This window comes from Rattus rattus, chromosome 2 (genome assembly GCF_011064425.1).
Source record: "Rattus rattus isolate New Zealand chromosome 2, Rrattus_CSIRO_v1, whole genome shotgun sequence".
Lineage (NCBI taxonomy): Eukaryota > Metazoa > Chordata > Mammalia > Rodentia > Muridae > Rattus > Rattus rattus.
In genome coordinates, this window is record NC_046155.1 from 211,553,001 (window position 1) to 211,580,656 (window position 27,656).

Below are 27,656 nucleotides of genomic sequence, written 5' to 3' on the forward strand. Positions count from 1 at the left end.
CGTCCATTTTGAGGAGATTGATGTAGTTTGCTTTCACTTTTGAAAGCTACTATGGTCTAATTTTATGATGTCCCTTTGATTACGTAGTGACATAATAGTGATTATGTAGCCCAAGTCTCCACATTCGGTTTGGATACCCCGATGTTGGTTTTGCTCACCCCTCCTCAGAGCAAAGCCCCAAGTAGTAATGAGTTTCCAAGTTCATGGCACTGAATGGGAAGCAGAGCTTTAAAACCAGTGAGCAAAAGCAGTTGCTGAACTAAGAAGAGAACCTGTCAGGTGGAGAAGTAGCTGAGCTAAGCTGGGTGTTGTGAGGAGGGGACCAGCATTTACCAGGGAGCAGGTTCAGCAGCTTGCTCTGGGATTTCTAGAGAAGCAGTGGCTTCTGACCTAGGGCTGAATGGCTTGTGTACTGTTCCGTTGGCTTGCCCGTTTGCCCCAACACCCCAACGCCCCAATACCCCACCATGCTTTTACGTGTGTTGCTGAGCTGTGATGCATGTGTCTTTGTGTTGATTGTGTCATTGTTTAAAACAATAGAGAAACAGCCAGACTCTTTTCAAGGATATTCTGTCCGCGAAGTTGATGTCCCAGATGGCGGCAGCACGGACACCTGAAGAGGCAACCCAGGCACATAAGGTGTTCACCGCTCGTCTTTGTGTCTGCTTCCGCTCCCCTCCTCCATGCGTATCTGCTCACAGCCAGAAATACGATTTTTAATGCCAGTTTATTTTCAGATAGGTTTTGAATGTTTAAAAAGTTAGGCTCCTAATAGCCAAAAAAAAAAACAAGTCAAAAGGGGGGGTGACGCATGTCTTTAGTCCCAGTATTCGGGAAGTAGAGGGAGGTGGATCTCTGTGAGTTCAAGGCCAGCCTGGTCTTCAGAGTGGGTTCAAGGACAGCCAGGGCTACACAGAGAATCCCTGTCTGGAAAAACAAAACAAAATTAACAAAAGCTGGGCTCCTGTGTATCAGGACGATAGGAATACTGGGGAGAAACTTTCTGTGTTAACACCTTGCGTGTACTTTGAGAGTATGGAAGTACAGGAACATCAACCATGTTAGGTGACGAATGATCCATCATTTGACACGCGTGGCTTGTGGTTGGGAAGGAGCCTCATGGGAATGCACTGTACGTCCCTTAGGCTCACAGTGCTGCTCTTAAAATACATTACTTATGCTTTGGGTCATAACTTACTAATCACATGTGGGAATCATCTGACTTTTCATTTTCCAGACATTTAATGTGACAAAAGATACACCATTGTATGTAGCTGCTGCTCTCTCTCTGTGCCCCGATGTGTCCCAAGGGAGGAGGCAGACTTTCCACTTCTTCCCACCGCTCTCTCCTGTCTGGTTGCTTACCTGGCCTCTTAGCCCTGAGAGCTTACAGTCTGCTGGGGAGGGAGGCAGCAGACACACACACTCAGTGATTAGAGATCGCCGCTCACTGTGAGTGCCAAAGGGTAAATCTTCGTGTGTGTTAGAAGGTCGGGAGGAGACAGCATTTAAAGTGGTAAGAACGTTAGACCAGAAGATCTTCCCACGCTAAAGGAAGAACACACACAACTGCCGAGATCTAAGCCTTAAAGACCCAGAATGGCTGAATGATGAGGGAATATTAACCATGGTGCACAGAAGCCAACTTAAATGGCATCATTTGATATGGGCTTTAAGCAGTATGACCTAGAATTTTGGTGAAGATATTTTAAATTATCATTTTTCTGGATCTCATGTTTTATGAATGTACAGTATAAAATAATTTACAAAGTGAAATTATGTGACATTTAATCGGGGAACTTTCCTAGAGGGATTATATACACTTGAAATGACTATTTTCTGTCATGTGTCTAAGTCTAGACTATATATATCAGGTGATCTAGCTCCTGTTGTCTGGTTGCCTTTTCACCCATGAAACCTTCACTGGCCATTTGTCCGTGTTCTTTCTTCCTCTCGAGGTAACATAGCACTGTTAGAGGTGTGCGCTCAGCGTGGGTAACATAACACTGTTGGAAGTGTGCGCTCAGCGTGCCCAGTGCGCTCAGTGCGCTCAGGCTCTGACTTGAGCTGATGCCGTGTCAGTGTTTTTACGTCTTTCTTTCACTGTTGATTTTTCCAGGGTTTTATCTATCTTTGGGTAATAATCATTGAAAAGTGGGGGAAAATGTACACATGTACATGTATTTGCTTAAAATTTTCAAAATTCTCATAACTTGGTCTAAGAAAAATAATTAAAGTATTTGTTCATTTTTATTTTATGCGTGTTTGCCAACATATATGTATGTGTGCCTTGTGTGCCTGGTGCCCAGAGAAGTCAGAGAGAGGGGACACTAGAGTTACAGATGCTTGTGGGTGCTGGGAATCGAACCTCGGTCCTCTGCGAGAACAAGGGCTCTTAACTGCTGAGCCATCTCTCATCTCTAACCCCTAGGTGGTCGGTTGGTTGGTTGGGTTGGGATTTTTTAAGAAGTGGTGTCTTATTTAAAGATTAAATACATTGAATTTTCAAAATGGCTTTGGTTTGACCATGAATAATTTGGGGGGCAGAACGGAAAATTAGAAGGCAATAGATTTTTAGTCTTTAATGGGTAAGTAACCATTGTATATTCTACGACTTGTATTCTCTTGGCTCTCTAGGAAAGATGAGCTACACTTTGCTTTAAGGTACCTTGGGGGGCCGCAGTACTGAGGATGGACCCCAGGATGCTGAGCGTGCAAGGCAAACATTCGATGTGTGCAACATCCCCAGTCCTCAAGAGACTTTTGACAATACTGATTCTGTGCATAGCACGTTCATTTCACAATTTTTCTTAAGATCAGAAACTTTTCCTCTGCTGAAAATTTTACGAACTTCCACACTCTCCCACTCTGAAGAACACTTTACACATGACAAGCATTCATCTTTTTAAGAAGATTGCTAGAGAATGTGGTTTATTAAGAATTCTCACAAAGTTCCTTTTGGTGGGTGTGGGAGGGGTGCAGAGATTTCCTGGTGCCTTCTTCCTGGCATTCCAGGTTTCTGAGGATTGTCTCAGCTTGTCTGTTGTCCTCTTAGGCTGCTAGGAAGTGTTGGTTAAAAGGTAGAAATCCGAAAGTTAAATATGTGTGGACACTGAGTTTTCAATTTTGGGATTGTCTTATTTTTCAAATTGTTTTTGAAAGAAAAAAAAAGTGGGCCCCCCACGTTCCGCAGAGACGGTTCAGTTCTGTGCGGTAGAGCAGAGGGCGCAGGAGTCAGGTGGTTTTGCTTTGTCCGAGGGCGGTCAGAGACCCACGGTGCCGTGGGAAGCAAGCGCATGGAGAGCAGGCTCCAGCACAGGAAGGAAGCATTTCTCATGGAGGGCCTGCCGGGAAGGGGCCAAGGGGCTACCTCAGACATCAGTGCTTGAGGGCTTGGGGTGCCGTTTGTTCAGTGACAAATGGCATTGTAGCTGGCTTCTGTAGGCTACAGCTGCCAGACATTGCCAGTCAAGATGCAGTCAAAGCTGGCGTCCAGGCCGGCCTTCACGTTAGCCTGCTTCCAGCATTCTCGCCTTTCCTTTCGTTGTATGCTGTTCTGTTGTTCTTTCTTGTGTAACCTTCTTTCCTTCAGTAGGTCACTGCTGTCTGTCCTGATGTATCGCTAACTCTCTGCTCTTCCTTTTCTGACCTCTAGAGCCTAGAAGAGGAGATAACATCCATTTTGTTTAGTGGACAGGGCTTTTCTCATAGTGTGAAAGCCTCCTTCCCGTCAGCCTCCACTTGGACAGCAGAGGGCACTGTTGTGAACGCTAATGCACCCAGACAGCCGCTTTCTTCTGCGCCCTTTTCACGCTTGCCTGAGGTGCATTTTACTTCATTTCCCTGCTACTAAAAGCACATGAGATGGACTTTGATTTTGCGGGCGTCTAGGCACCTTTCCCTCCACTTACTAGCGAAGTCACTGGGAGAAACATCAGGAGACAGAGACCATGATGATAGAGCTATTCTCATAGATTGGGGGGAAATGCCAGAATTCTGGGAACTGTTTAAAGCACTGAGGTCCAGGCTGCGGTTACTGCACAGAAGAAAAGCCTCACCTGAGCAGAGCCAGCCAGGAGCTTTGCAGGCTCAAGTTTTCCAAACCCTAAGTGAGGAGCTTCTGGTAGTCTATCATTTAAAGCAGCACTCGCGCCCGACCAGAGCTGCTGCTGTGTGTTGGAATGATCCTCTGGAATCCTGAACAAGCCAGACCTGTCTAACCACTGAGGCGCAGTAACAGTTCTGCCGCTGGCCTGTAGGAAGCTGGAGATGTCCCTTAGAGATGCCCTGAGCACTGGGCACCTTCATCTCCGGAGGTGTCTGTAGTTAAACGCTGCTTGCTTATAAAAACAGGCTTGAGGTTTTCAGTTTAATATCTGAAACCCCTGAGTTTTCAGTGATTCTGACATGCATCTTGAGCAACTCAGCATGCAGCAGCCGTGCCTTCCAGAGTAACCAGTTAGTTAGAGTAGCATGTGTTTGCAGGAGCTGCGGACAGTTGTATCACTCAGCTCTGGGTGCCCTTGGTTGCTGGGACCCATGATGTGACTGAGGAAGACCTCTGAGTTACAACTAGTGTCTTGATGACACAGAGTTAGTGTCCAGCAATAATAATAATAATTATTATTGTTTGTTTGTTTATTTATTTATTTATTTATTTATTTATTTATTTATTTTGGGACCACAGGGCGTAAACTTGTTTCTGTACTTTATTTCTGTAAGTGTAAGGTAGCATGAAGCATCGAACCTCCTCTGAAAGAACCCTGTACCCCAGTTAATACTGGACTATAGTAATTTATGTTGCTGTATCTCTATTACAAATTGAGGCATTAAAAACTTTTCTGGAATGAACATCTTAATGTTAATAGCCAAGACCAACCATGATCCAAGATGTTTTTTAAACGCATCATCCAAACAGGAGGAAATCAATCTATCTTGATGCCGCATTTATTTAAGGCGTGGGGTCCCAGCCCTTGTTCTAGATGCAGACTAGAATGTTTGAGGGGCAGACTTCTAAGTTGTAAAGTTTATCCTGTAAGCTAATCAGTGAGCTTAGGTATAAGAGCATATTTTTCTTTCAAGCCTATAGATAGTTCTAATAATTTCTTAAAATTTTCTTTGTAAGAATACTGGCTGTGGTGTTGTTGTTGTTGTTGCTGTTGTTGTCATTGTCATTGTTGTTGCTGTTGTTGTTTTCGTGGTGGTTGTTGTTGTTTGTTTTGTGTGTGTGTGTTATGGCATCTGTCTACTTGTCCCGTGTGTGACCTTGAGCACAGGGTTCAGGAGAGTTAAGTCCTGCCGTTGTCTGTTTGCGTTGTCACGTGTCTGTCTTGGTGGTTGTTGAGGTAAAACCATATTGATTTTGTGTCCTCGGTTGCTTTTTGTTCCGCAGACTCCTCGTGCTCTCGTGTCGGAAGGGCCCTGCACTGGAACCGGGGACGCTGTTAAGGTTCTCCTCATGCTAATGCCGTTCCCTCACGCCTCTCATCCCCTCATGCTCCCTTCCCTTTCAGTCCGCATCACAGTGTCACCGTCATCTTTGTTCTTCTTCATGACATGAATCTGCCATCAGTTAATTTGGGCTTGCGCTGTTTTTATTTATTCATACATTTTTGTTTTCCTCATCCGTCTTTTGTTTTTGTACAGAGTTCACATGAGACTCTGAATGTAGTGGAGGAGAAGCAGCAGGCAGAGGTTGGGAAAGGCGAAAGCGTAATCACAGAAGAAATGAATGGTAAAGAGCTATCACCGGGGAGTGGTCCTGGGGAGACTCGTAAGGTGGAGCCTATGGCACACAAAGACTCCACCTCCCTGTCTTCTGAGAGCAGCAGCAGCAGCAGTGAGAGTGAGGAGGACGTGGGCGAGTACCAGCCCCACCACCGAGTGACCGAGGGCACCATAAGGGAAGAGCAGGAGTGTGAAGAAGAGCTGGAGGAAGAGCCCGGCCAAGGCGCCAAGGTAGTAGAGAGGGAGGCAGCAATGCCTGAAGCCATCCCAGACAGACAAGCAGGGGCCAGTGTGCTCCCGGTAGAGACAGAGGCCCAGGAAAATGTAGTTGCCCAAAAGTTACCTGGAGAGAAGGGTGCACACCGAGGCACTGCTGAGCAAGACATGAGCGAAGAAGCCGAGGAAGACCAGCACAGAGTTAATGGAGAGGTGCCCCATCTTGACATTGATGGTTTGCCAGAGATTGTGTGTTCTGCAGAGGTAAATGGGAGGCCCCGCATGAGCTCGGCCGCAGCTGTCTCTCAGGTGGAAACGCCTGCCCTTCTTCACCTTCCCTTGATTCTCCTTGGCTTTTTCAGCAAGGATCTGGTTTTCTGTCTTGCGGGAAGAAGGGATGGCACTGCTTTGTAGCCTCTGGACAGGTCACACTCGCTTCCTTCTCTGCCGCAGCCCGACTGGCCGCAGGGCAGCTGCAGCCGCAGGGCTCGTTTCTCTCTCATCGCAGTCCAGTTCTCCTTTGCATGTTCTGGATGCTTCCTTGCCTCTCTTTGCATGGCTTCCTCGATCACATGCCTTTCCTCATGGGTTTACGTAGTGAACTGTGTGTGTGTGTTGAGAGTTAAGAGGCACTGGGTTGTGTGCGCTCCTGAGGTAATGGCTGCTGTGAGGCCGTGGGGAGCGCCACTGTGACTTGTCGTTAGAGTCCAGGGAGAATGTGGTTTGGTTAAGTCTGTCTCTTCTTGGCATCCAAGAACTAAACAGTCCACTGGAGGTCATGCCTCATGTCCTTTGGTCTGGATGGTTTGCCAGTATTTTGTAGACCAATCTCTATTGGATGTCTCCTCCTTTTATTTTCAAGAGAGAGAACCTTGCACATTCCTCTCAGACGGGTTCTTGATCGGGAGAGCTCACCTGATAGCTTACCTGCCCAGGGATGTCTCTCAACTCCAGAATGCCCACCGTTGTCAGGATTTATCAGCATTCTCTCTGATGGAGGGGGCAATCTTTAAGTGGCTTGTTTTGGAGTAAATAGTTTACTTTAATTTCACATCAGAAAAGATATCGTTAAGAGTCTTTTGAACACTCTGAACTGCCTTTTCCATTTACGTAAGTCTGCCTGTTGGGAGCGTTCCCTCAAAGGCATGCTCTAACATTTGGTAGTCTGGCGTCTGCTGTGTATGGACATCCAGCAGGGTTTACAGACACAGAACCGCTCTTCATGCTTAGAATCGTTCAGAGCATTCACTACTTTTAGATATAGCGTTTTATTGTACTTAATACAAAAGAGAGCAAAGTTTCAGATGTGTGTAATTCAAAATACTCATTTGAAAATACTTCTTCTGACAATGGTGTGAGAAATTGGGGAGGAAAGGAGCAAATCTTGGTTCACAGAGTTTACAATCAACTTAAAAATAACAAGCCTTCACATTTGGTTTTTAAGCTTCAGTAACGGTAAGGGTACTTACTGTATACAGGTAAGGGTACCTACTGTATACAGTACACACTGTTCCCGTCATTTTTTCCCAGAGTAAAATGAGCAAGTGTCAGTGTAGTGGTTTAGGACCACCACAGTTTGAAGAGTAAATGCAGCTTAGGGAGCCAGGGTTTTGGCCTATTTTCCATGTGTCTGTGTGTGAGGCGTACTTGAGGGACATACAGCTTCTGTATCTTACTTCACCGGCTTTTACTCTTACTTTCCATGCATGAGCGCGGGTTTGGATATTTTTTAACAATTATTTTTGAAGGTTCCTTTAAACACTTCTACTTCATGACCACTAGAATTTATCTTTCCCTTTTCTACCTCAGCCACCAGTGATAAAAACAGAGATGGTAACAATTTCTGATGCCTCACAAAGGACAGAAATCTCCACCAAGGAAGTCCCCATTGTTCAAACTGAGACCAAAACCATCACATATGAGTCTCCACAGGTACAAAAACTCAAGATTTGCACTATTTGAATCCCCTTTCTTGTTTAGCATGAATAATTCTGATTTTGGTGTCTTCCCCTGTTCCTGGCTTTGACATAAACTCATCACACATCGCACCTGTTTGAACAATACGGCTAGCCCTGTTGTTGTCTTAGATTTAGACAGCTGCACTCAGTCCCAGGTACCTAAAGAGAAACCTCAGATAGAGAAGGAGAGGAAGTACATGCTGGTGACCTGGTACTTCCACAGGAGAACTGTGCACGTTGTTAGTAAGACACAAGCCCTATCCTGTTACCACGGGGCCTTTCTGGCCTGTTGCATCTAAAAATGCACATTCTTGGGAATCAGATGATCTTGCACAGCTTACGAGATATGATATGATATGTAGGTTTGTAATGTTATAAGCTCCCTGTACTGACTTCATGAAGGCGGGCCAAATAAATTCAGATTTCTTTCTGTCTTTAGGGGCACCCACATACTTTCTCTCTTTTACCCTGGGTCATTTCCCTTAGACATGTGTGGCGAATTCCATGTAGCAGTGTCCAAGTGACTACAGGAACCAAATACTTGATTTTCAGCTCTTACAGGGTCTGGTTCTGCAAAGATATTTTTAGATAAGAAAGCTGGAGAGATTGCTTAGATTTATGGTAAAAGTACTTTTCACACAAGCATGAGGACCTGAGTTCAGATCCCTTGTCAAAGCTGGGAGTAACACATACCTGTATTCTCAGTGCTGAGGAGGGGGATCTGTGGGCACTGCGGCCAAGTTCAAATTGGTAATCTTCAGGTTCAGTGAGAGACTCTGTCTGAGAACCAGTGTGGGGAGGAGTTGAGGAAGACACCTGACACTGTCCTCTGGGCTCCACAAACAAATGCATACAGATATCAACAAATAAAATGGAACAAAAAGGTTCATGATTTCAAAATGGCCTTTGCAAAAATGTATGCAATAAGTAGTTTACCTTTTTCTGGTAGGATTGCAGCGTGGGGAAGAATGTCAGGTCTCAAAATAGTTGAAGACCGGATAGATATGTATGCAACATTTATCAAAACAGTTGTCATCTGTATGTGTGTGTGGATCCCACATAAGAGCAGGCAGACTTCTTGTGGGCAGAATGAGAGAATGTTGCTCTGACCAGGTCCGCAGTGTGGTTAAGCCCCTCAGAAAGGGGATCCGGTGCCTGAGGTGAGTTTGAGAGACACTTCCTTGCGTTCCTGTCAGGAAGTAGGCAGCTGTGTCTGTGATTCTCACATAACTAAGCTGTTAATTTGCTTTGTTATTTTTCCTGGCAGACTCTAGAGTCTTCTGCCCCTTCTAGTGTTAAACATAGTAGCTCTTTTAAAAATGTAGAAAGCGGCATAATGTGCGTATGTCCACACATGCAGTGTTATTACGTGCTTCATATACACACACTCATGAGATGTCAACCATTGGAAGAACTTGGTACGTTTTACAGAATGTATTGGAGAGAAGTAACCAAATCACGAAGGTTCAGTCTGTCCTCAGCAGGTGCCATTACTTAGTACCCTGAGAAATGTTTACCTATTTTTACCCACCTGTGCTTAAAAACGGTAGCAAAGCCAGCACTTCTGGTCACTGTGGAGACGTCTTCCTCTGGTCCTCGGGTTCTTTTTCTGGCTTTTACAAATGCTCTTTACTCTCGTACGACCGACAGCCCCATTCCTCCTTCACTCTTCCTCTCTGACACGGCTCGTCTCTCTCTGTACACCTCGGTCTTCACAGCTCTGTTTCCAATGCCAGCTGCTCTCTGGACCATGAACCACAACATGCAGAGGATAGGAAGCTAGGACCTCCTGCCAGCGTGGAAGTCTTAGAAGATGCATGCTCGGGGGGCTTTCTGACAACATGGACGTTAGCAGTGGGGGGGCTTTTCTGACAACATGGACGTTAAGCGTTACTTTGTATTTTTCCTCCAACTGTCCAAAGATTGACGGCGGGGCTGGTGGTGATTCGGGCGTGTTACTGACCGCACAAACCATCACATCTGAGTCCGCGTCAACAACGACCACCACACACATCACCAAGGTAAAGCAACCTAGGGGAGCCCTAGGGAGAGGATGGTACATGGCAAACAGATCTTTCCTGTGTCGCTCCTTTGCTTCTTTGCACACTTCTAAGACAGACGTAGACAGTGCCAGCGGGCTGAAATGTCCTTCTGAAAGTGTCCAGGAAATCAGGCTCCAAAGACAAATTGTTTCAAACCAAATTTCAGTTTTGTAAAGTACAAGGGGGTAAAAATATGACTGGCTGTACTTAAGACAGCTGCATAGACAGCAGTACTTTAGCCAAACTGTGAAACTTCTCTCGCTTATTTAAATCCAAGTGTGTAGACCTGACATTTACCCAGAGCCTTTTCTAAGCATTTAATACTGTATCAGCCCTAGTCATCAGCCTGACAGCATCAGCTAGCTGCTTCTGGGGCGTGGATGTCGAAAGACCACGGTCACTGCAGACCTACTGAGACCCTGGGAGGAAGCGTCCAGCTGTCACTGCCGCACGTCAGTGCATTCAAGGCTGATTTTCCAGCATTTCATTTTGCTTCTGTTTTCACATTGCATTAGTACTTAATGGTCTTCAATGTGTCTGTTATACCCTTTCCACCCATGCTTCTGGACAATAAAGAAGCAAACAAAAATAGCAAGCAATGTTGTAAATTAAAGGTGCAGTATGTGTGGGCGCTCACGCTGTCAAGTCGTAAAGCTTGCGATAAGCAGGTCCTCAGTTAAGCGCCACTGCCTGGGGCTTGGTATGTGAACTGTGAAGGTCGTACAGGTTGCCTGTGTGCTTTCTCAGGACTCTGCTATTGGCTGTGTTCAGTTTCAAGGATCTCAGAGGGTCTCCAGCAGTAACCCTGGGGAGGCCATTCGTTCAGGGCCTCTCTCATTCCAATCTGCATAGCCTCTGCAGTGTGTTCGGTCCATGCGCACAACCACACAGGGAAGCAATCATCAGCTCAACCCTTTAATGAAAACCTCATTTGCTTTCCTTATCTAAGTCAATATAAGTATTTTTCCTTAATTGCACTGAATTGAATGAACTCACAGAATGAATTTGTATGACTGGAATCAAGCATCAAAACTATAGTATCAAACAATTTCCTAAATGTAAAAACCCATCTAAAATGCTTGAAACTCTACAAATCCCAAAGTTTTTTCTTCTTTCTACTTTTTCCTTTTCAAAAATTGGTCAACTGATAGGGAAGAAACTTAGGGAATGTATCCCAACAGAAAAACTTAGATTTTAAAATGGCATCTGGTCCATTTTAATCTCATCAGAATCTGGGAATTTTAAGGGAGGCTTACAATCAGAGGACACGTATGGTAATGTAATAATTCCAGCAGTAGGACTCTGTGTTGAGTTGAGAAGTACAGCACAGAAAATATCTGGAGCCCAAGTCCTGCACTGCTCTGCTCTGCGTTCTGATTTTAAGATGGTGACAGGTGGAAGCCGGGCTTTGCCTTTTTTCTCTGCTGGCCAGCCCCAGTTATTGTCCCTTCTTCTCTCTACCTTAGACTGTGAAAGGTGGGATCTCAGAAACACGGATTGAGAAACGCATTGTGATCACAGGAGACGCGGCTCTGGATCATGATCAGGTGAGCGCCTTTCCCGCCATGTCTCTGTGGTGACTTCTGGTGCAGCCTGGATGGAGTCCAGTTCCCTTGTTAGAGAGGAAAGACACTGCTGAGCCTGGAGCACCCCGTCCTGTGAGAGGCCCTAAGCACATTGGCATACAATAGGATGTATTGTTCATCACCCAACTGCAGTGACTACGTGTAAGGTAGCGGGGACTTCTGGTCACCAGTGAAGGGATTCTGGCTGGCCTGCTTTAAAGACAGGTCGTCACACATTTTAAAACAAATGGCAGTTAGTGACAGTTCCCTAAAAATCAAACAACAAAACAAAAGCCACCAAGATTTCTTATGCCTAGTTGTTGAATATTTTCAAGGCATTTTTGTAGCAAAGGAAAAAGTTGGGCTATTGACTACTAAGAATTTTTCCCTATTATAATTTGGGATAATAGAGGGAAGAAAAGATTATCTAATATTTCTCTCAAGATGAAAATTTATATTGATTCTGTTATTTATGTATTGTTTATATATTTAAGCCAAATGCAATCAATGCTTGCTATAAAGAGGTCAGGTGCAGAACTACTTGGTGCTGATTTTAGACTGTAGTCCCAAGTGACGAGAATAGTGTTAGCTGCCCTCCTCCTCCTCCCTTCCTCTTCCTCCTCCTCTTCCGCCTCTCTTCTTCCTCCTCCTCTTCCTTCCCCTTCTCTTCCTCCTCCTCTTCCTTCCCCTTCTCTTCCTCCTCCTCTTCCTTCCCCTTCTCTTCTTCTTCCTTCTCCTTCTCTTCCTTCCCCTTCTCTTCCTCCTCCTCTTCCTCTTTCTTCTTCCTTCTCCTTCTCTTCCTTCCCCTTCTCTTCCTTCTCCTCTTCTTCCTCCTCTTCCTCTTCCTCCTTCCTTCCTCTTCCTTCATCCTCCTCTCCCTCCTTTCTTCTTCCTCCTCCTCTTTCTTCTCTTCCTCTTCCTCCCTCCTTCCTCCCTTTCTCCTTCTCTTCCTTCCTTTCTAGCTCTCTACCTTTTTTTTTTTTTAACTGATTTTTAAAAGGAGAATGAGGGTTTTTTTGTCCTTTTTTCTTCTTTCACAACTTCAAGAAAGGAAAGGAAGTTTTCAGTGGGTTGCATCTGCTGGGGAAGAGGGGCAGTGGTAGATACAGCTTTGAACACAGTGTGGTGCCCAAGAAGGCCACTGTTAGATGTAAAAACTGCGTGCTTGACATTTTAATTACATGTTGTATAATTTATGGGGATTCATTTGCTTGTTGGTTTGTTTTGGTTTTGGTTTCTGAGGGTTAGAGATAAAGTTGTGGATGCTCAGTGTGAACTTAGAATGAGGGGTTCCTGGGAGGCGACTAGTATACTCACCATGGGAAAGAACCTTGGGTTGGAAGTGAGGCTTACAGTCTCCCAGACAGAGGGTGTGGTCCACTGTTGCCCCTAGGATCTGGACTCCCCTGACCTGGAGGTGGAGCTTACCTGACTCTTCATTTCCCTCTGGGTTTCTTGTTCAAGAACCTTTTGGTAACTTCCTTCAGCATTGTAAGCAGGAGCGTGAAATTCTCCCAGCCATTGTTTCTTTAACTCTCTCCTCAAAGAAATGCAGGCCTCACTTGCTTTGTAATGACCACTCCCCAGTAGCTCAGGTTCAGTGCTTTCTTTCACCTTTTAGCCTATTTGCCTTGAAAACTCACATTTGTGTAGCATTGCTTGTGAAAGGCAAATACAACAAATATGAACCGTATGGATAGGAAAGTAATAACACAATCCTAATTTAGAAGGATGACTCAACAGCCTTAACTGTGGCTGTGAGACCATGCCATCTCCCCATGCCCCAGCACTGCTAAAGTGAGGTCCAACCTGGACACTCCCCTCCAGAGAGACCCACGATAGGTTCGCAGTCTCCTTAAAGCTGTTCTGGGATCTTTGGAACTATGTAAACTTAAGTGAAAATGGCTTTCTCGGCAAACTCCGATTCTGGTTACGTAGTGATCCTGATATACCATTCGCACCTGATCTTCTGACTTCTTTGTGTAGGAGAAACCTCATTGGCTATCCCTTTATCGGAGGGAGACGCAAGAAGAAATGCCTCCTCCTGTTGGTAGGTCCGAGAGGCCTGCTGCCCTAGGACCAGCTCAGAGCTCAGAGCTCTGTGCTGGCCATGACCCCTGCTCCATCCTGCAGCACACAACCATAGTTACTTTTCTGAATGTATTTCCTATAATAAACAGTTCTCCGCTCTCAGGAGACTATAGTAGAAGGAACCTGGGCTGCAGAGATGGCTCAGCCGTTAAAGGCTGGGCTCACAACCAAAAATAGAGTAGAAGGAACCCAAGAAGTTCAAAACTAACCGACTCTACCGAGACCCAGATTCACATTTTTTTTCTGTGAAATTGACAATTTGAAATTGAAAATGATCTTTATTGTTGCCATAATTATGTCTTTTCAACATGTTACTGCATTTAATTTCTTGAGCTTATATAGAATGAAAGGATTACAGACATGATTTTAGATACAGGCTGAAAGGGTGGCTCAGTGGTTACAGGGCTGTGGCTTTTCTTCCAGAGGACCTGGGCTTGCTTCTCAGCACCCATTTGGTGGATCATAACCATCTGTAACTCGGGTCTAGGAGACCTTACACTCTGTTCTGGCCTCTGAGGACACAGCATACGTGGGTACACAGGCACGCACGCAAGCGAAATGCCCGTGCATGTTTAGAGAAACATCGGTGTGTCAGGCCTTGACGAGGGCTCCTGCTCGTCCCCTGTGCTGGTTAGCTCTTCTGGGTTTAATGAGCAAAGCTCTGGGACGTGCTCCATGGCCTTACAGCAGAGAGAAGCTGCACTGGGATCCGACGGTGCACTGTCCCGCAGGCAGGCTCCGGCAAAAGAAACGCTGAGCTGCTCAGTGCTGCTTCCAGCTACATGGTTTCCTTACGCAAAGAGGAGACCTGTATTTAGAGGAATTTGGGGTTTTTGTTTTTGTTTTCTTTTAAGATTCTTTCCAAGACTTTGTTCTTGTGTGGTTTTGATTTCTTTATTTTCCCCCAAACCTTCTTTAAAAATAAAATTGTCAATATTTAAGAAAGGTATGTCTCTCAAAACTGGGGTCTTTCAATGTTAACATAGTTTGCTCTCTGATGAGACAGAGGTATTCTTTCTCCTTTCCTTGTCCATGGAAGAGACCGTGAAGCAGCGCGATTGACACTGGATCCTCTTCTCTGGCTGCTAATGATGGCCGTTGGGATTTGAGAAAGAGCAGCTGACCTTTGGGTCTTCAGATGCAAATAAGGGCCTGCAGGGAATTAGTCCTCCTGGTCTTTCTTTTAGTGATGGTTTTTATTGTCATTGCTGCTCTTTTTTTTTTTTTTTGGTCTCCTATAGGTTTATAGGCATTTTTTTCTATTAATGTTTTAAATTAGATTGCAAAGACTAGGAGGCCTGGTCCCATGTCTTGGAATTTCGAGCTCTTTGTGTGGTGGCTACACTTTTGGTTGACATCATTACGTAGGTAATTCATACAGCAAACCTCAAAATGATCTTTACTGCCTTAGTCTGAGCTTCCAGGTAAGAGTTATATAAGGCTCAGAGAAAAACCATGTTCTCCTAATGTGAGTGCAAGCCAGTACCCAATGAGCAGGGACATCAAAGCCAGCGAGTCCTACATGCATCACTCCTCGGAGGCATGCAGGAAGGATAGCAAGGGTAGAAAATGGCAGGTGTTGTCAGAAATGAGCCGTGGCCCCGATTCAAACATCCCTGTTACTGCAAGTGAAGACACAGGGCAGTTTGCTTGGGACTGTGTCCGGTTGGTGAAGGTGCATGTTCTCCGCCATCTTTGGGCGGAGACGTATGCTCAGCTCACACTTCCTTGTTCTTCTGGCCCTGGTAGGCGCTGGCTCAGGCCATACGGGAGGCCAGAGAGCAACACCCTGATATGTCGGTCACAAGGGTGGTAGTGCACAAAGAGACAGAGTTGGCGGAGGAAGGAGAAGACTAAGGTAAGCCTGGCCACCATGGCCTTACCTGACTGCTGTGTGACCCTGTGTTACACCAGTGTCTTTGCTTTCCGTGGTTTGGATGGTTTTCTCTAGATTCTTGTCCTCTATGTGTGCCTGCTCAAGGGTGTATAACCAGAGTCTCTGGTCTGCTGTCTGTCCAGTGCTCATGGCCTCATAGAAGCTGCGAGCAGTGGGCCTTTATGTTCCCTCTCTCATCAGGTGTGTCAGTGTTCACAGTGACTGTGAAGGGTGGTGCTGCCACCTGTGAGTTAGATTTGTTATGTGAGAGGTCTGTCTTTAAAACCTATACGGTAAAAATTATCTATCGGAACAGTGAGCTATAGAGAGAGCATAAAGCTTGTATTGCCCAGAAGTTTAAAGTTTTAGCTGGATCAAAGGACGAAAGTGATGGTAAATGGTATTTGATATGACAGCAGAAAAGAACTAATATTCTCAACAAACTGAGAACCCTAGTAAAGAAAATGTAAACACTTCTGGAGAAAAATGGACTGGTGATTACACAGGTTAAACCGTGTGAAAACAAAAGCCCTTGCCCTGATTCATTGCTTAAATCATAAGAATTACAGGTCTAGTATAACAGTTTTCACCCATGTGGTAAAAATGTGTGTTTTGAGATTGTGGGAAGGAACCATTTTTATTTACATACTGTATATTTTATTTCTTAGAAGACAATTTGGAAAATCCTCTCTCAGAGTATTTACATTATAGTTACCTCCCTGTAAACTACCTTTAAGATTTTAATAAGGGTCAGTGAGATGGCCCAGCAGGCAAAAGCTCTTGCTGTCAGCCAGATGACCTTGGTTCCATCCCTGGGACTCATTCGCCAGATGGAGAGAAACAACTCCTTCAAGTTATCCTTTGCCTTTGACATGTGTGCTATGTCATGTGTACCTCACACAAATACATACATGTGCACACTAAATAAACAATATAAAAATTAAAAGTAGTAAATTTGCTTAAATACTTAGATGTTTGCCAAGACTCCCCTTCAGAAGTATTGTGGCTGTTAAAAAGCCAGTCAGATCTGTCCATGAGGAACCTGGGCATAACAGTAGCAACACTAGTGTTCATACTGTAAGGCCTTTAACATCAGACCAACCCACACTTGTAGCACGACGTGAGGCACTTAAAATGACCCATAGTACGGAAGACGTTCGTGCACTCGCTGCTTCTGTGTGATGGCCGAGGAGCCCCCGTGGACTGCGTGAATGTCACAGTTGCCTCATGGGGTTTTACCAAACAGCTTATCACCAAGAGTGCAGGGTGAGATCACTTACGTCTGTACTTTGAGCAGTCACAGGGCGGATGGCTCACAGGAATGACAGGCCATGGAGCGTTTGTTTACCTTCTGCCCTGCCCAGTAAGAGCACTTGCCAGTCCATCTGCAGGGAGTGAAGACCCGTGCCAGCTCTCAGCCTCAGCTCTGAGGTTTTTATCGTGCCAGTTTAGGGGACATAAAACACAACTGTGATTGGAATTGCAGCTCCTTCCATTAATATCTTCTTCTCTGGTTCTTAGCCTCTCATATTTCTTCTGTGAAAGTGGGAATAGCCAGAAAACTTAAAACCATTCTAAGAACTGCTGCTCACCTTGTAAAAGACCTGTTTTCTTTTTCTCCTGCTCATTTTTTTAATTTACTTTTTATAGGTCCGATTGTTTGCCTGCATGCTTGTTATGTTGTACCTTATGCATGCCTGGGCCCTGCATAGGCCAGAAGAAGGCATTTCATCCTCTGAAACTGGAGTTACAGAGGGGTTATAAACCAATATGTGGGTGCTGGGACTGAATCCAAGTCCTCCGTAATGGCAGTGAGCACTGTTAGTAATTCAGTCAGCATTCCAACCTCCATTTACTGATTTTTAATACTAATTCTCTGTGATGTCATATGCTACAAATACCAAGTTCATGGTGTTTTTATTCATTTTAATACTCATTCTTTATGTTGTCATATGTTATAAATGTGAAGTTTATGGTATTTTTATTGATTCTGAGTACTAATTCTTGATGTTATATGTTACAAATATGAGGTTCATGGTTTTATTGATTCTTAATACTAATTCTTGATACTATATGTTACGAATAGGGGGTTCATGGTGTTATAATTGATTCTTAATACTAATTCTTTATGTTGTCATATGTTACAAATGACAGCCTGAGGTTTGTGGTGCTTACTTCATTATTAATGTAACTGAATTTACAAGCTCCTCATATAACAAGTATCAAACTACCTTCACTTGCCTTTCCTGCGTGCTTAAAAGCAGTGGCAGCCATCCAGCAACTTACTGGGAAGCTGGTCCTTTCTATGCTCAAGTGTCTGGGCTCAGCTGCTTGTGTGGAAGGTGTGCTCTGGCACTTGGTTCCATTGGTTCCTGTGCCATTTGTGCCTCGCTGCCTCGCTGTCTTGATTCATGCTAGCTCTTGATAGTCGATGTGAGTTCCCACCTTTGTTGTTCTTGTTTATTCTTTATTGCCATATAGATGGTTTAATCAGCCTGCTAATTCAGTCCTGAGTATTTAGTTTTCTTTTTTCTCTACCTTTTCCTTTATTTTTTTTTTTTCAATGTTGGAGGACAAACCGGGGCTGCAGATGCTCAATGTCTGTGACTATGATGGAACAGTGTGATGGAAAACAGCTTGTGGGGAGAGGGTTCATTCGATTCACACTTCCACAGCACTGGTCATCATCAAAGGAAGTCGGGGCAGAAACTTGGAGGCAGGCAGGAACTGATGAGGCCGTGGAGGGGTGCTGCTTACTGGCTTGCCCCTCATAGCTTGCTCAGCCTGCTTTCTTGTTGAACCCAGGACCACCAGCCTAGGGATGGCACCATCCACAATGGGTCGGGGCCTCTCCCATTAATCCCACTAATTATGAAAATGCCTTATAGCCAGATCTTAGGGCAACATCTTTTTTTTTTTTTTTTTTTTTTTTTCGGAGCTGGGGACCGAACCCAGGGCCTTTCCCTTGCTAGGCAAACGCTCTACCACTGAGCTAAATAAATCCCCAACCCCGGGCAACATCTTTTCAATTAAGGCTCCCTCATTTCTGATGAGTGTAGCTTCTGTGAAGTTGACAAAACAAATCAGCCAGTACAAAAGATAAGGTGGGAAACTATTGTTGCTCCAGATGTTATCCATGAGTCTTCTTATGTAGAAGAAAAGTGGGGCAGTGACTGTACTTCCAGAGGAACTGTGGATCCCTGGACCCACTTTGGGTAGCTGCTTATCTCTCTCTCCAGCACCAGGAACTTCAGTGTGGATTCTGAGCACCTAGATGTATGTCTCTCTTTAAATGGAAATGGAATTTTTTCATATAATATTTTCTGATTATGATTCCCCTCCCCAAGCTTCTTCCGGCTCTTCTCCACCTTCTCACCCACTCAAATCTCTACCCTTTGTTTCTCTCATTAGAAAGCAGTCATTAAAAAAAATAAGATGAGGGGTTGGGGATTTAGCTCAGTGGTAGAGCTGTTTATAGTGGAAACGCTCTGAGTTTCTTTCCACTTGAGTTGATGTTGGCTGTGGGCTGGTTGTTAGTTGCCTTCGTGTTGTTGAGGTGTCCCTTGTATCCCTAGTTGTCATGCTTGACCATACAGAACTTGCAGTTTCAGAAATAGTTGTATTGTGTCTTACATAAATGTTTGTTCTGTAGATCTCTGATTCTGTTACTGCCTTGCAGTAATTGAATTTTCTTTAATTTGAAGACTTTGTGTTAGTTTTTCATTTTTCTCTTTCATTATTTTGTATAAAACCCATGGTTTTGTCTTTATTTAGACTCCTCACTGGATAGCACTGCTTACAGGCAGTATTAAATGCTTTTAAAGCCAGTTTTCTGACTCACCTTCTGGAGCTCAGCAGTCTCAAGGCTGAGACGTGACCTCAGACCTAAGCTTCTGCCTCCAAAGTGAGACCACAGCACTTTTGTCTGCAAACCTGACTTTTTCTCAGCAGCTCCTCGGATGCCCCTGGGGAAAGTAAAGCTGATCTCTAAAGCCATGAGAGCGAAAGGCTAAGTAAGCATGGAGACAGTGTGTGCTCTTAAAGAATTTGACCTCCCAAACTCTGAGATACCTGATGAGACCGAAAAAGTGATTCAACTGAGGAAAAACAGGGAAAGCAATGGAGACTACCACTTTATCAAGAGCAACTAAAGAGAAGGAATAATATATAAATCTTGATTGTTACTTAAATATAAAATAAAATATAAAAACATTGAAAGAGAAATAAAAAAAAAAAAGAACTTGACCTTAAAGAAGTAGACCTATCATGTGTAGCCACATTGACTCACTTGACCATGGAATTAGACCTATCATGTGTAGCCACATTGACTCATTTTCATATTGGCCAAACGAGGGGGACACAGGCTTGGGCACAACTGTAGTAGTTAGAAACGTTTGCTAACATTACACAAACCCAGGGTAGTTCTTGTTTGTGTGACCACATTTATAATACATAAAATATAACCACAAGCTTCAAGCATTTGACCTGTAACAAACTGTGAAGCGAAGATACCAATGCCTGTCAGATTGTATTGATTCTGTCCTGAGAAAAAAGGTTAGGCCGAGCTGCACACATTTAATCGGAGCACTTGGGAGGTAGAGGCTGGGAAGATCTCTGTAAGTTTGAGGCTAGCCAGGGCTACACAGTGAGACCTGTCTCCAAAAAAAAAAAAAAAAAAAAAAAAAAAAAAGAGGGCTGTGCACTGAAGATGTAACTTTGTGGCAGAACCCGTACCCTAACTGCTCTCTCCTTGTCCACACCAGTGCAGGAAGGGACAGATGTCAGCGGGTCCATCCTTGACTTTGTCCTTCCTTAGTTTGGATGCTTAGTTCTTAGGGACACGTGCTGTGTTTGCACGCAGGAGCGCAGGTACAACGCGGGTTAGTGCTCCTCCGTCTGCAGTGGAATCCGTTAACTAATCGTTAGCTCACCACAGGTTCAACGGTAGTTACTGCATTTGACACCGAAATGTAAGTTTCTTAGAATCTACAAGCTGCTAGGAATTCTGGAAGCCTATTGCTTTTTGTGATTTTACTAGAAAAATTAGCCTTTTAGACCCCCTTTTGTGATTTCATTGTAACCAGATGGGAGTAAAGGACTTTTTAATGTATTTTTTTATTTTGTTAAACTGAATAGGTTGAAGATTTTTCTCTATTGTCTTCAGTTTCATATATTCCTAGTTTTCCCATAATATAAAAACATAATTATTTATTCTCATCTCCAATTTATGATATTTTTATTAAAAGTTTTTAAAAACCTAGAGAAAAATGCCATGAAGAGTGGTAAATTCCATCTCCTCTGTAGACTTTCCGACAGTCGACACTGACCTTGTTTCTCCCTCCAGTCTTACAAACGTGCCTGACCGTTGTGCCTACAGCAGTATTTCAGTGGACAGAGGGACTAGACAGCCGTGGCAGTTGTGTTGAAGAAATGATGCATTCTTACCAGGCAGAGCAGAGATACTCGGTTTCAAAGTGCAAGATGGGGTAGCCAGGCCAAAGGTCACAGATAACCTCAGGAGCAGTTGATTGGTCACCATCCCCCACTTTTCTCTTTGGAATTGCCAGCCAAAAGACTTTGCTTCCATTGATCTCCCTGCCTGGGCTCAAGCAGAAGTGCTAATGAGTAGTGAAATAGCCCAAGGGAGACAGCGGGTGGGAAACAATGGACTTCATCCGTCACCCCGCCCTGGTTAATCAAGGTTCTAATATCTGTGCTGCTTCTGAGTAATGGGGAGTAGTTTTTCCCTCTCAAAATAAGAATTTTATCTGACCAATACCTTGTACATTCTCAGTTTATTTTGGGATTGGTATGTTCTGGAAAGAACATTAATGTCCACTGTCCTCTGTAATTAACACATTTACCAGAATTTTTGTCAAGCTGACATAGAATACAAAACAGTTACAGTGAAAACCTTTTGCAAGCTCAGGGATGGTGAATCACTTGTTCTCTGCTGTCTGCCTTTATTGGTGGGCTTAGGAGTTTCCCAAGACTGTTGCCTTTTTTCTGACGCTCACGTCCGGTTTCCTTGCACTTGCTGGTCTTGCTTGGATCCCTGTGTGCTGACTCATGGATCCTTGTCTGTAGGCCTTGTGGCTCCCACAGGCTCTGGGCCTCCTTTCAGGTTCCAGGCTTTGTAGTATTATATAACCACTTTTACTTTTTTGTTGTTTTTGGTTTTTGTTTTGTGACAAGGTGTAGCATTGGCTGGTCTGGAGCTCAATGTGTAGATCAGGCTGGCCTCAAAACCACAGAGCTCCACCTGCTTGTGAATGCTAGGGTGAAAGGCGTGGGCTGCCACTGGGCATCATTGGTCCCATTCTGTGGCAGTAGCTCAAGTCTCATCCCCTCTCATGATGACGCCTGCTCATCGCCATCTTCCTCAGCCAGGCAGACCTGGGGTGCTTCTGCCCAGCATTCTGGCCTCGGTTCCTTCCTCTTCCCCTTCAGCAGGCTCAGCCACTGAAATTGTAACAAGGCTCTCTTTCAGAATATGAATCCAACTCTGCCAGCCGTCCTCAGGAGGAAGGGGAAGTAATTTCATCTTCTCTGTTTCTGTTCTTCACCCTCTCACTCTTGACTCCCCTCTTCCTTCTCCCTGGCTCTGCACTCTCCTCTGGATTGTTACAGTTGACTTTTCCCATGAGCCTCCTCTCCCCCATACCCCCACCTTTATTGGCTCAAGTCTGTACTTTCTACTCTGGTTAAGAAGAGACCTGATCCATCTTACCCTTATTACCGTGTGCCCATGCTGACTGTGTCGCCTCTGTACGTACTTGTCTTTCATTCACTCCTGTCTCCTTATATAAATCTAAGCCCATCTCAGGACGTAACTCTGTGCCTTCTGTGTCTCCTCGCCTGTTCTCACCACCTGAAGTCACCACCCGTTCACCTCAGTGAGTAAAGAGCAGGCAGACCTTCCCAGGCCGAGCTTAAAGCCTGCATCGGATAACTTTGATTTTTATAGTTGGGGTGGGGCGGAGGTGGGGGCTTTACGAGGGCTCCTATGTCTCACCTCTCCGTTAGGATGCCTGAAACCAACCAGTACTGAACCTCCACACACTGCCCGCTTTGGTGCTTTTGCTTTTCCGTCAAGGGAAACCTGCTGGGACTTCTTAGCAAATCTGAATTGTCGATATCTCTGCTCAGGCACTTTGAGACTATTAGTAAGAAAACGAGAGGTTACTAGAAGGCAACTACTGAAATACTGGGGTGTTTGACTTAATAACCAAATAGCTGCTAAGTGGTGAATGGCCAGTGCCCTGTGCAGTACACTGTGCTGGACAGAGGAGGGTGTGCTCATACAGTGGGTGGGGCTGGGCAAGAGACCATCAGTCTTATGTTTCAAGCTTTAGCTTTGAGTTTCTCCTGTCTGTAGGCCACAGTTGGCTCTGGGGACCTGCAGCTGTAGAAGGGCAGTGGATACTTGGCATTGCGGGCGTCACACTGTACATGCTGTCTCCTTGGAGTTAACGAAGTCTTGCTGCCTCTTCTATTCTTGCTGGGTTTCCGGGAAATTTAAGGCTTCTGGGTTTGCCTCATGCTTGGTTTTGGTAGATACACTGTTTCCTGTTAAAGTAGGCTGATAACTATGATTACTAGGTTGACAACTTTGATTGTTTAACTTTGTTTCTAAGCTGCTGGCTTTGGAATATTTAAGATGTATGTCTTTTTTATTCTTTTCTAGAAAGTCTTTTTTTAAACAACATTTAACTTCATGAATCTGAAGAACTTTGACCATTCCAAGTCTTAACGCCACACCACTACTCCAGCAGCAAAATTATACTCCGGCAATGACCAGAAGCCTGAAGAATTAAAAGCCAACAGCAAACTGTACCTTAACAGCTCTGGTCTCTACTCTCCCCATACATATCTAATATATTATTGTTTTATAACCACTTCTAGACATCTTTGCTCCCCTATTTTTCTTTCTTTCCCTGCTGTCCTTTTTTTCTTTTCTTTTTTTTAAAAAAGTCTTTGTTTTTTATTAGGGATTTGTATTTGTTTCCTGTCCCTACCTGCTTTTTTTGACTCGTTTGATCAAATGACAGTGAACAAAGCCAGCCGGGCTGGTAAGGTGCCGTTCACTTGAACAGGTGCTGTTATGTGGAAAGGAAACTCTGTAACTAATTTAGATAGCAATTTTCATTCTTTTTTTTTTTTTTTTTTTTTTTTGGAGCTGGGGACCGAACCCAGGGCCTTGCGCTTGCAATTTTCATTCTTAAAGATGTTTCCATTCAACTCTTACAGCGAATATTTACAGTTTTCAGACTGCAGTAGTTATACTGCGTGAGAACATATTAATACCGATTAAAAGCATTTCTTACATCTTAAAATTTTTCTAATATTAGGAAGTTTCACTATGGATGATTTTTACATTGACCATTGACCTTCCAGTCCTATGTCTTTGTACTTTATTAGAGTCCAAGACTCTCTGGACTGGAGAATTACGAAGCTCACTGACCGGGTCTGTGAGAGAGACCATCGGTCCACAGTGCAGTGCTTCTCAGACATGCGCTTTGCCACAGCATTCCAGAGCAGGAGGAGAACCACTCCATGTGCCCTCCCTGTTACTAAAAGAAATCCAGGCAGCTTTGAGCCTTAGAGCTTCCTTTCTTAACCTTCCCTATCCCAGTTCTTCCCATTATCGGAACACTTGAGTAGAACACTCGCTTTGTACGAAACTCCTCTGTCTCCATGTAAACTGACCCTCTGCCACTGAGATAGTTTGAGGACTTGCAGCTTTGTGGATGCTGGGGAGACGAGGTTGGGGGACAGTGGAGATTTGGTTGTAAGAAAGCTGTACCATGTAAAGCTAACACCAGAGCTGATAGGGATTTATTAACTGTATTGAACATTTTCTCATTTGCTTTTGACTATGTATAGTTATGACGCTTGATTAGATTTATTGCAGCTTCAAGTTGTGTTAAATGATATTTTGCTTTATGTAATACTGTTAAAAAATAAAAGTTTGTTTATTCTATGAATGTGTCACCTCTCTTTTCATAAACATTAAAGAAATAAACTGGAGTGCTATTTTTCCATCAGAAAACCTAGTCTTTTTACAAAATACTTAAAACAGTAGCATTTTAAGAGTGGCTAAGCTCTGTTTTATCTTTTAATCTGTTACTATTGCCAACCTCGATGAACTAGCGCAAGTTGTGAAAAGTTTTGCAGATCCGGCATCCCACACACCAGAGTCCTTGCACTTGGATAAATGATGCTCTGGCTAGTTACAGGGTCTAAGGGATGGACTGCACCGGGGAGGCAGCCTCCTCTTCCCTGTGTTCCCAGGCGATATCTCTGTGGCACAGTTCCCCTCTTCCCAGGCGATATCTCTGTGGCACAGTTCGTGCCTTGTGTGCAGCCTTGTGTCTGCTGTGTGTGCACGGAGCACGGAGCAGGCTGCTGAGGGACCGCATCGCCGGTGACTAAAATGTCTCACTGGGAGCGTTCACCAAGCATACCACCTTATGGACCCACTGGTGTTTTAAACATGATACAGAAAATGGTCAACCATACGCTCTTTTTTTAAAGTGTCACATAGAGTGTCTTTCTGTAGTCATTTAAAATGAGCACAGGAACTATGATTCGCAAGACTGTCTTTGAGATCTGTTCCTACTAAATTATCTCTCAGCTTATGAAAGGCCTTTCTCGGGGTTGGGGATTTAGCTCAGTGGTAGAGCACTCGCCTAGCAAGCTCAAGGCCCTGGGTTCGATCCTCGCTCCAATAAAAAAAGAAACAACAACAACAACAACAACAAAAAACCAAACGAAAGGCCTTTCTCACATTCTCTGTAATTGTCACAGAAACAACTGTCTGCAGAAGCCTGTCTCAACTAGCCAAGCCATGGGGATCTTAAGAGACCAACCATGCTTCTGTAAATATACTTCCCATCACAAAGTCAGGGGATATAGAGTCCATGTTTAAAAAATCATCTGTCTCCCCTTCCTGTGACAGTGGATGAGAGAACTCTCTTGTACGTGTATCTAATGGTAATAGCAGTGGTGGAAAGGGCTTCTAGATTAGCCATGGGGGAAGCAGTGCATGGCTCAGTTTTACTCTACTGAGGCAGCAGGAGCAGGACGCCTTCATCCCATCACTTGCTAAATGGCAGGGTAAGTAGGAAAGTGGCTCGAAGCATTTCAAGGTACAGGTTTTGAGATTTCGAAGTAGAAAGAATTTTTCTTAAGTCTTAGTCTTACTGATTGTAAACACAGATCTTACAATGTGTGCTCTCTGCTCCATTCCCTTTGGGTCATGTATGCCAGGATCCGTACCACACCCTGACACTGGTAACTCGGGATCTAAAGGAGGAAAGTTTATAGTCTCTCCAGTTCAGAGGCTACAGTCCGTTATAGTTGGAGGGGCACAGGGGAGCAGGTAGCAAGTATGTGTCCGAATCATCTCAATGCAGTGCATCAGGGGAGGCACCATGGACAGGGACAGTGTCTCACTTCTGCCAAGCAGGGCCCACCTAAAGGCTCTATCCAGAGCTTCTGAGTAAAGCTGGGAGGGGGGTGCTCAACACCTGCCCTGGGGGGAACATTGCAGATTCGAAGCACGACCTTTATGATTTTTATCTGAAGTTGTGTTTAACATTTCTAAATTATAACAAGTTGCAAGGTATGAATTTGGATGTCTAAGATACACTTTTGCCAGAGAACTTGAGATTTCAAGAAAAATTTATTCTTGACTTTTCCACTGCTACTTGGAAACACGGGAATCCCTGGAATCGTTAACCATCACCTTATGGGTAAGAGACTGCAGATACTGCCTTGGAGGACACGAAGTGTTTGCCTTTGCCTAATTTTCTGACTTACCAACTCAGTTCAGGGTATGAAGTGGCCACAGACTTGCAGTCCATTTCTAGAAGTCTTTTGAAGGAGCATCTTGGGCAACACCAAACTGCCAAACGCTACTCCAGGAAACAAAACAACAACAACACAGCCCAGCAAAAACACTTTGGAAAACTAACACAGCCTTAAAGCTGAGCGAGTGTGGTGATGTTTGCCTGTAATCCTGGCACTCTGAAGGACTGAGGCAGGAGGACCATGAGTTGTCTGACTTCTAGACCACATACTTGCGCCCCCTGCCCCCAAGCTTTCATAGCTCTATAACAGTTTTTAGTTCTTTTCATTGACGAATTTCAAGAGCCATTATAGTACACATTGAAGTTTTAATACAACAGTGGAGTTGAAAACTGTTAACACCTACTGGATACTTCTTTTAGATAGTAGACAGGAATATTAGCAGTAAGGTGAGTGGGGGATAGAAAAGAGGAAGTCCCAGGATGAGAAGATTTGGGGTTGTGGGAAATAGAAGTGGCTCCCTGGGGATTTGGAGCATGGAGCTGACTTTGGGGTGATGTAAGGAGACTGTGGTCTGAGTTAACTTCGGGGTAATGTAAGGAGACTGTGGTCTGAGTTAGCTTCGGGTGATGTAAGGAGACTGTGGTCTGAGTTAACTTCGGGGTAATGTAAGGAGACTGTGGTCTGAGTTAGCTTCGGGGTGATGTAAACAGACTGGTCTGAGGTAGCTGCCAAAAGCTGTGAGGACTGAATGAGATCTAAACTGACCTTTGAGCAAAGGTTCGACCCTGCAGCTGCTGTCCTCAGATTTGCCAGGGCCTTCACTGAGTTGGTAATGAAACCCTGGGGACTTTTCATGACAGACACCTAACTTTTTTTTTGTAACATTTACTTATTTTATGTTACGGGTATTTTGCCTGCACGCACATGCATATCCTCTGGAACCAGTTACAGACCGTTGTGAGCTGCCATGTGGGTGCTACGAATGGAACCTGGGTCCTCTAGAAGAGCAGCCAGTGCTCCCAACCTCTGAGCCATCTCTCCAGCCAACCAGTGTTCTTATAAAAAGCACAGGCATATAGTTTTGTCAATTCTTCGCTCTCATGTTCACCATGAACACTGTGAAGCCATCCTGTAACAATCGATCATGCTTACTGTTCAAAACATGCGTGTTCGAGCTCATCTGTTACACATATGAGTGGTCGGTCAGGCAGCCACCAAAGCACAAGCTCAGATTTCTGAAGTTCCTATTTCTGGGGGAAAAGCGAGCCAGCTGATTCTGAGGCCCAGATTTGGCTGACAGCTGCCCAGCCTGGGACTCTGCTGTGCCTGTCTCTCAGACCGTTCACACGGCTTTACACAAACTGCT

General features: G+C 44.5%; 1 protein-coding gene across 1 annotated transcript in view; it reads left to right on the forward strand.

The window, feature by feature from the left end:
- The window catches only part of Epb41l2 (erythrocyte membrane protein band 4.1 like 2), a 162,922-nt gene extending 139,430 nt beyond the window's left edge, over positions 1–23,492 (forward strand). Inside the window, exons 15-20 of the mRNA XM_032894906.1 lie at positions 5,647–6,207; positions 7,753–7,875; positions 9,824–9,922; positions 11,410–11,490; positions 15,349–15,457; positions 23,163–23,492. Coding sequence (XP_032750797.1) covers positions 5,647–6,207; positions 7,753–7,875; positions 9,824–9,922; positions 11,410–11,490; positions 15,349–15,456 — 972 coding nt within the window. The 3' untranslated portion in view covers position 15,457; positions 23,163–23,492. The remainder of the gene's footprint in view (positions 1–5,646; positions 6,208–7,752; positions 7,876–9,823; positions 9,923–11,409; positions 11,491–15,348; positions 15,458–23,162) is intronic.
- Positions 23,493–27,656: the final 4,164 nt, after the last annotated feature.